The sequence below is a fragment of the Papio anubis genome, chromosome 12, assembly GCF_008728515.1.
Source record: "Papio anubis isolate 15944 chromosome 12, Panubis1.0, whole genome shotgun sequence".
Classification (NCBI taxonomy): domain Eukaryota; kingdom Metazoa; phylum Chordata; class Mammalia; order Primates; family Cercopithecidae; genus Papio; species Papio anubis.
Genome location: NC_044987.1, coordinates 119,537,351 through 119,546,630, shown reverse-complemented (window position 1 = coordinate 119,546,630; position 9,280 = coordinate 119,537,351). Strand labels below are relative to the sequence as shown.

The 9,280-nt window shown below is 45.5% G+C and overlaps 1 protein-coding gene across 13 annotated transcripts in view; it reads right to left on the bottom strand.

Moving 5' to 3' along the window:
* Nucleotides 1-2,232: 2,232 nt before the first annotated feature.
* PPFIA1 (PTPRF interacting protein alpha 1) overlaps nt 2,233-9,280 on the bottom strand; it is a 115,435-nt gene continuing 108,387 nt past the window's right edge. For 11 of the 13 annotated variants that reach the window (XM_009185426.4, XM_009185419.4, XM_009185416.4 and 8 more), the window contains 3 exons: nt 8,206-8,371; nt 4,478-4,548; nt 2,233-3,634 (listed from right to left, as the gene is read on the bottom strand). In XM_009185426.4, the coding sequence (XP_009183690.1) occupies nt 4,490-4,548; nt 8,206-8,371 (225 nt within the window). In that variant the 3' untranslated portion in view covers nt 2,233-3,634; nt 4,478-4,489. The remainder of the gene's footprint in view (nt 3,635-4,477; nt 4,549-8,205; nt 8,372-9,280) is intronic. The other 2 variants (XM_009185417.4, XM_009185425.4) reach the window with 1 other exon arrangement.

The window sequence follows — 9,280 nt, the reverse complement described above, 5'->3', positions numbered from 1 at the left end:
CTGGCCAACATGGCGAAACCCTGTCTCTACTAAAATAACAAAAAATAGCCGGGTGTGGTGGCGTGCACCTGTCATCTCAGTGACTCGGGAGGCTGAGGCAGGAGAATCACTTGAACCCGGGAGGCAGAGGTTGCAGTGAGCCGAGATTGTGTCACTGCACTCCGGCCTGGGCAACAAGAGTGAAACTCTGTCTCAAAAAATAAATAAATAAATCACAAGGAGCTGGTGCATGACAGGTCACATGAAGAAAGGTGGCATATTACCTAATACGGGTCCATTTGCACTAGTGTTCTCTGAAACCCCGTCTGGGGTTTTATTCATAGGAGACAGTAAATACGTAGCGTGAACATGAAACGGTTCTCGGCGTTTGATGTGTGTGATGCAGCCCTCCCCAGAGGACTTCTCCCTCCCTCCACACCAATGTCATGGTGCAACTCGTACTCCTGGGCTCTCCCCTGGATGTACAGGACTAGCAATGTTTCTTTTTCCTAGAAGGGTGAAATAGTTTTGTCTTACCACGGTCTCTCCAGCACTGAAAAGAGTCCGGTACAGAGTAGATAATGAATGAATGAATGAATGAATGAATGAATGAGGGCTCAATCACTTTGAATGCCGAGGGGACCCCCCACAACTGCATCTTTTGCCGGGTGATGCTTTGCACACTGGAGTTTGAAGATTAACGGTCCTAGACGTCAAATCGATTTGCATGTCAAGTGTCATTTTGATTATTTTAAGATGTCTTCACCATTTTTTTTTCTTTCTTTGTGGAGAAGGGGGTCTCACTATGTTGCCCAGGCTGGTCTTGAACTCCTGGCCTCAACTGATCTTCCCAGCTCGGCCTCCCAAAGTGCTGGGATTACAGACATGAGCCACTGCCCCCAGTCCTTTTTTTTTTTTTTTGAGATGGAGTCTAGCTGTGTTGTCAGGCCAGAGTGCAGTGGCATGAGCTCAGCTCACTGCAGCCTCCACCTCCTGGGTCCAAACGTTTCTCCTGCCTTAGCCTCCCGAGTAGCTGGGACTACAGGCACGTGCCACCACGCCCAGCTAATTTTTGTATTTTTAATAGAGACGGGGTTTCACCATGTTGGCCAGGATGGTCTCGATCTCTTGACCTCGTGATCCGCCCGCCTCGGCCTCCCAAAGTGCTGGATTACAGATGTGAGCCACCGCGCCCAGCTCAGTCTCTTTTTTTCTGGAAGTTTTAAGATACTTGAGGCATGCCTTTGGCTTTGTTCAGCCAGAAAGGACTATTAGATGAAAAACAGCAGGGAGGCACTACGTTATGTTTTAAATCTCACACTTCGGTTAACTTCAAGAACGAGGAAGTACAGAAAACAAGGCTTTCCCTACGTTAAGTGGGAAGATCAGCAAACACAGGCTCTAAACAGGAAAGCACAGAATACCCCTGATGGCTGCCCAGGAGAAACGTCCCAGGACACTGACCCACGTGACAGCACGTGCCCCTCAGAGGAGTCAGCCGCGGAGACAGAATGAGGAAACAGAGACCCCAGTGACGTCGGAGGTGGCCGCTGATGCCTGCTCCAGGCGGGGTGGTATTGGCCATGGGCTCTGCGAATCCTGGGCTCGGTGGCCACACTGAGGTGGGACGAGGAGAAGGGCCACTTGCTGGTGTCTGGCTTTCCTCTTGGGCATCAGCTTGCAGCCTTGCAGCCTGAGGGGACTGAGCTCACCCACTTCCATGGGTGGGACCTGCTTGACTCCTCCAGCCCGTCAGCGTGTCGTCTCCCCTCTGCCATGCTGGGCTGCTTCACGGCTCAGGACTGGATGTGAGCTATTAGGGACCCAGGCTTCCTGATTTCCAGAGGCTGTCAGTGTGGAAGGGTGCGGGCCTGGGAGCCACCTCGTGAGCAGGCAGGGAGAGCAGATGGGAGTGTGAAGCCAGCACTGAGGAAGGAAGCGGAGCTGGGAAACGGTGTTAAGGGACACGTGTGCATGCGCGCAGTCCATGGCCTAGGCTCTGCCTTTGAGCCCTACCCATGGACTGTGTATGTGAGCCCCCACATTTGCATTTAACACCAGGCACCTGTCTCCTGTGGTAATGGGGACCTCCAGAGAAGCAGGCAGGATGATGCCCTGAACCTGCACTTCATCTCCTGGCTGCTTTATTCTGTCAGTTGACTTCTATAATCCAATTGCCATATGGTGACACTGCCTTCCAAAACAGCTATGGTCAATTTCAATGCAATTAGAGCTTATTCTCAGTATTCTTCATTGGCAGTGGAAAATGCTTCAGTACTTTATTGGAAGAAAGCAATAAATAATACTGTGATAAAAATAGTTCAAAAGTAGACTGTACATACTTTGTTACATAATCAGGAAGTTCACAAAAGATTAATAGAAAAACAGAACAGTAACAATGAATTGTACAAGTAAATTAAAAGCAGAAACCAACTGTGAAAAGACAGGCTGCCTCCACCTCTGTATCTGCTGCACAGGAAATACCACGCCATGGTCTGACACGCTTTGCTGGCTTTTTAATATGCCATTGAAAAAGTAAAAGCCACATCTGCAACTTACACAATCCAAAATGGCTATAACATCGAGGTCTAAAAATGTCCCACTAGGTTCATTCTTTAAACATGTTTACAAACAAATGTAAAAAGATGATTTACATAAGAAAAATAAGGCCTTTATTAGAGCTGCACTGCACTGCTTTCTGGGTCTCCTGCCTCATCCGCTGTGTGCGCCGACTTGCAGAATGAGCGCGTGGTGCTTGGTGGCTGGCCCTAAGGGGAGCTACCTGGGTGTCTCTCCACCCGCTCCCAAGGAGCAGAGGCAGGGAAGAGGGCGCAGGGGCTGGGCTGGTCCCCAGGTTACCCCATCCCGAGTCTCTCCAGCTGAGAGAACTGCTCCCAGCTCACGGTCTCTGTCAGCCACTGAAGACAAGCTCCCCAAATCCAGAGACTAGGCTAGGAAAGCGTTAACCAGTGCTAGGGGCTTCTCATAGTGTTGTGATAGTCTTTTCAGTCCACATTTTATTAGGAGCTGATATTTAACACCAGCTATTTTAAATCTGTTCATGCTGCAGAATAAAGCATTTCTTACTAGAAAAAGTATAGTTAAGGTCAGTCATTAAAATACAATTGCTTGAAATTAGGTATGCTTATTTCAGAATGATTGCTGTAGAGCTAGGCTGCATCTGTAAAGGATAATGCACATTGCTTCTGTCATAATTTTATAAATGTAGTAAAATCCTTTTCATGGTTTATCATTAAAAAATTAATGATAATTACAATAAATGCATAATTTACAAAAGCCCTCTATTTGTTCATAGGATTTATACATACAAGCATTACAGTACATTCATTTGAAAGACTAAAATTAGGTATAAGAACATGATTTGAAAGGATATTTATAGCTTGGATATACATGAAAAAGTAAGTAACTATATAAATGAAGAGTCATAAGTTTACATAAATATAAGAAACATTAAATTCTAAAATATTTTCTCTATGGTATTCATGAATTTTTCACTAATTAAAAACTCTGTAATAAAATATCTTAGGGTCCATATAACAAGTATTAACAGATTAAAGATTCCATTGGATTCTAAAATGTAGTCTTTGTTGGATTCAAATGCTGCGTAATCATCGGTAGAAGTAGTGTGGGTAAACTGGAAAATAAACACAAACAAAAAGCCACTCAGTGCAGGCTGGGCCGTGCTGACGAAAGGGAGCTTCTGACGCTGGGGCCCAAACGTCCCAACCCTGGCCCCTCCCCCTCCAGGACCGTCACTTTCTGTGCTGTAGCTGCTCTGAGAATCACTGGCTAGAACATCAAGGGCTATGCACATCAATGAGACAGTTCCTTGGCTGACTTCATTTTGGCTTACGTCTACAAGTTACCAATTACAAATAAAAGATGAACAAACCAGTCAAATATGCCAACGGAGACCTTAAAATTGCTTAGAACAGCAAGGAGAGGGCGGGCCACTCACCAGCCAGAGTCCGTAGTTTTAGGAACCAGTCTCTCCAAACTGACAGGCTATTAGTGTCACACTTAATACAGTATGTAATTAACCACAAAACTTTGGGCTTGTTTCATTCAAGAATGTGTATTTAAAACGAAGCAAGCTTAGGAATCAAGGCCATGTGCATAACGACGTCAGGGTGAGAGACTCCCCTGACGCTCTCTGCCATGCTCTGCTCTCCTCCCCACTGCACCCGCAGGACATCCACAGACAATTAAATGAGTCAGCATTTTCAGGTTTAAGGAAACGGTGAAAATACATTTTTCTTTTCCCTTAAAAAAAAGAGGACACACTAACCTCTTTATGATCAATTGTAACAGCAACATTATCTTAATGGGTACGGAGAGCTTGTGTCTCTATATATTTTAAATTCCCCAAAAACTGCATTGGCTTTCATGGTCCACACCCCTAGTCTGGCACTGCAGCTCCGATGACTCCTGCTGTGCCTCTGAGCCACCTCCAGGGGTTGTGGTGCTCTCTACTCACCAACAGGAGACTTTAGCAGGAGTAAGTCCTGACTGTAGCAGAATCCAACCTCTGTGTTCCTGATACATTGCCTGTTTCAACAGCCACGAGAGGAAGCGTGCAAACACAGCGTGCAGTTAGTCTTAGAACATCACATGAGGGCACAAGTAGACACACATCTTCACAACTACAGCAGCGCCTACGGAGGGACCTGAGGGGAGCTGCCTGAGTGGGCGGGATGGAGCCAGAGAGAGAGATCCAAGTGTCACCCAGTGGTGGCTCTCCCCAGCTCCCAAGGAGCCCCAGGAGACTCTGGAACACTACTCCAAAATACCAAGCACCAAATGGGACAGTAACAATTTCAAAATGTACATCTGCATAAATGACCCTACTTAGAGCGATCCCTTTGCCTGTTACTAAACTCTACATTCATAGACCAATGGGGCTTTCTCCATCTCTGACACTGGTATGAAGGAAACACCACGCGGCACTGCTGATGCTGCCCGGCCCGACTGAGCACAGAGGCCGATGACACTGGGTACAAGGCCAGCCTCAGAGGAGGGGAGAGAACCTCGCAGACCAGCCCCGCTGAGCACAGAGGCCGACGACACTGGGTACGAGGCCAGCCTCAGAGGAGGGGAGAGAACCTCGCAGACCAGCACTAGCTGCGGTGTCTGGGAAGCCATGCCCTTTTCTCCTGGGGAGGAACAGAGCAGGTGCAGAGATCTGGCTGCAGGGGTGGGGCGTTGGCCAGGGAGTGGGGTGAGGGCTGATCTAAAAACTGAAGCCCAGTCTCAGTTCCTACTAGAAATATTAATCATAGAGACCACAGATTTTCGTTCTTGTTCAAGAAACACACTGTGTGGCCAGAAACAAGCCTGATTTCCATTAACAACCTGGAGTTTAAGTTTTTACAAATCAGAAACAGGTACTGGCTGCTCCCGGTTATATGTTTTTTGTTTTCCCACAGGTATACCAGGAACTCTTATCAACATCCTGCATGGTTCCAGCAAAGACGTTAGGACAGTTGGGACTATTGGGTAGGACAGATGATCTTCACAAACCCTCTGACTCTAAGAGCCTGGGAGACCTGCTGGAGTTTACCCCACATTCCCTTAATTAAAAAGCCATTAAAATAATCAATTTTGCTCTGCACGGTGGCTCGCGCCTGTAATTCCAGCAATTTGGGAGGTCAAGGCAGGAGGATTGCTTGAGCCCAAGAGTTTAAGACCAGCCTGGGCAACATGGTGAGACCCCACCTCTACAAAAAGTTAAAAAAACTCGCCAGGTGTGGTGGTGCGCACCTGTGGTCCCAGCTACTTGGGAGGCTGAGGTTGCAGTAAGCCGAGACTGAGCCACTGCACTCCAACCTGGGCAACAGAGTGAGACCGTGTCTCAATAATAATAAAAAAAAAAATAATAATAATCCCTTTAGCAGGCTTGTGCCTGAGTTATTTATGTAAGGGTAAAAAGTCTTCTTTATAATAAATTCTCTATACCTTTTAGGTTTACTTTTTTTTTTTGGAGACAGTTTTGCTCGTCGCCCAGGCTGGAGTTCAGTGGCATGATTTCAGGTCACTGCAACCTCCGCCTCCCAGGTTCAAGCCATTCTCCTGCCTCAGCCTCCCAGGTAGCTGGGATTATTGGCATGTGTCACCATGCCTGGCAAAATTTTTTGTACTTTTACTAGACACAGGGTTTCACCATGTTAGCCAGGCTGGTTTCCAACTCCTGACCTCAGGTGATCCACCCACCTCGGCCTCCCAAAGTGCTGGGATTACAGGCGTGAGCCACCACGCCGGGCCTAGGTTTACTTTTCATCCATCCAAACTCTCATTCTTAATATTCCTGTTAACATTTAACAAGGGAAATGTGATGTATCAGAAGGAAAACTGAAATGGAAGCCACAAGGAAACAAGAAAGCACTCATGTGGACTCTGCAGGTGACAGCGCTTGAGCTGAAGGCCAAGTTACAGTTACATTTTCTAAGAATTATCCGCATGACTCTTGGAGGAAAAATGCTAATTTTAAAAAAGTTCTTAGTTATACTGAGTTTTCCCCCTTAAGTATATTCTCAAACTCTGGCAAACAATAAATAAATAATACAGCCTTTTACTAAAAATGCCACAAAGTAAGCTATTCTCACCCAAAGTGTCCAGCTTAACTAAGGTTTTATATAAATGTGCTTTTCTTTTGATTTTTATACAGGTGATAGAGAACAAAATTTATGAACTTACTTATGGGAGGGGCTGATGACAAAAAAAAATTTGCAAAAACCCCATTAGCACAGTTTTCAATTATTATTAATTATTATTATTATTATTATTTGTAGAGATGGGGTCTCACTGTGTTGCCCAGGCTAGTCTCAAACTTGAGCTCAAGTGATCCTCCTGCCTCTCAGCCTCCCAAAGTGCTAGGATTACTGGCATAAGCCATCATACCTGGCCCCTAATTAGCATTTAAATTTTTTTTTTTTTTTTTTTTTTGAGACAGGGTCTCAGTCTGTCATCAAGGCTGGAGTCCAGTGGCACAATCTCAGCTCACTGCACCCTCTGCCTCCCAAATCCAAATGATTCTCATGCCTCAGCCTCCCAAGTAGCTGGGATTACAAGCATGTGCCACCACACCTGGTTAATTTTTGTACTTTTTTTTTTGCAGAGACGGGGTTTTGCCATGTTGGCCAGGCAGGTCTTGAACTCCTGGCCTCAAGGATTAGCACAGTTTTTAATGCCACTTCCTTTTCTTCAGTCTGCTCACTGGCCTCAGAACTGAGCATGAGTGACACCTGTGTGTAGCACAGGGGCTGCCATACGGCCCCCACTGACACGGGCTCAGAACTTCACCAGCTTTATGAATGATGCATTTAATCATCGCAACTACTCTATGAGGAAGACACTACCATGACGACCATTTTACAGATGGGGAAACCGAGGCACAGTTTAGTTAAATGACTTGCTCAGGGTCATGCACCTCCTAGCGGCAGAGCTGGAGTCAAACCTAGGCAGCCTGGCTCTTCAACCTGTGCACTGCCTTTCATTAGATGAGTACAAGATCAGAGCTGAGAGACCTGTCAGGAAGCCATGGTCAACTGTTAACCTCAAATCAAAGCGGCTGTCAAAGGGAAAATCCCAAACTGTGCTTGAAATCATGGCAGTGATGCTCTCTCTCTGGCTGGTATATTCATGGCTGCCTCGCTCCACTGGGGACTTCTTGGAGGTTCACCGTCCTCCCTTCCCTGCCCTCTAATGGGTAGACACGTGACTGCACAGAACAGCAGCAGCAGGGAGGGCCGAAAGGACAGGCAGAGCTCACACAAGCTATAAACTGTGTGTTCTTTAAAATATACTGTTATATTCTCCGGTGTGGAGAGCAGTGAATCATGTGGTTTGGAAGCTACTACTACACTACTATTTCCAGAAAGAGCTTTCTAGCACGGCCTGTCACAGACACGTATTTACAAGTATGCCTCAGTCTCCCTCGGAGAACACAGACGAATACTGGGCTTTATTAGTTGGAAAAATATGCTAAGATTCAACCAGACAAGAATGTTTTAAAAATTCTATTATTATGGTTAAACTTTTATAAACAAATGTTAGAGTTAATTTAAAAACATTTATATTTGGACATGCAACCATACTCAAGTGCCTTGTAACATATTAACTGGACCGTTTTAGATCATTATTAATGTTCCAGACAAAAAGCTGCTCATGCTCCCAGCAAGTGGCAGGTTAGCGCGACCCATCACATACCGTCCATCTGCATCTTCTTTGGCTGCATTGAGGGGGAAGACATAGAAGAAGTGACCCGGAAGTTTGCAGGGAGAGTCTCTGCTGACCCAGCAGCTAAGCCGCGAATGTCCTTTGGTCTAAACTTTTTTCTCCATGAAGGTGCTCTCCTAAAGCTTTTATCATCATCCTGGTAAATTAAACAACAAAAAACAAGATGCATTTTAAAAAATAAACGTCAGAGATGTAAAGTTAAATGTCCTTTAAAATGACTGCTGAACTCAAGAATGTACATATTCTTGTTCACGTGTATTTCATCCCTTCTTGATGACCACACAATATATTGCCCAAACTGGAACTTCAGCGTGAAATGGGGCGTGGTGATGGTCCGGCTGGGCCTCAGCTGGCGAAGTGAGGTCGGTGCTGGGCCATGGGGATGTGCTCCTTCTCCCCAGCATCGTGTTCTACTTCTTACCTTGCAGGAATCACTTTCTTGCTATTACATAATACATTTTTATTTATCTTAAAAATAGTTTATTTTTCATTTTTATTTATTTTTTTACAGACAGAGTCTAGATCTGTTGCCCAGGCTGGAATGCAGTGGTGTGATTATAGCTCACTGTAACCTCAAACTCCTGGGCTCAAGCCATCCTCCCACTGCAGCCTCCTAAGTAGCTGGGAGTACAGGTATGCCCCTGCCACGTGCAGCTCTACAAACAATTTTTAAGCTATAAACAATTCTATCTTATGCCAGGATACAGCCAACGAGTGCTTCATCTTTAGAGGTGGCCTTCTATTCTCTCTGTCAAACTCAAGTTTTCTTAAGGTCCAATTAAGAGACTCCTAATAGTGTGAAACAAATGAGTCATGGTTTGAAGGGGAAATTAACATGTTGTGTTTTTAATATACTTCTGAAACACGCCACCCCACCAATGCACGGGATTATGGGGGGTATACTCTGGACTGGGGTAGGATACCTAGTGGTCCCTAAAACCCAACTTACAGACTCTATTCCTAAGCTGCAACCAATGTTTTATGATGTGAAAACCATTTTTGAGGGATGTCAAAAATTAAAGAGCAAAAATAATAAAACTACCTT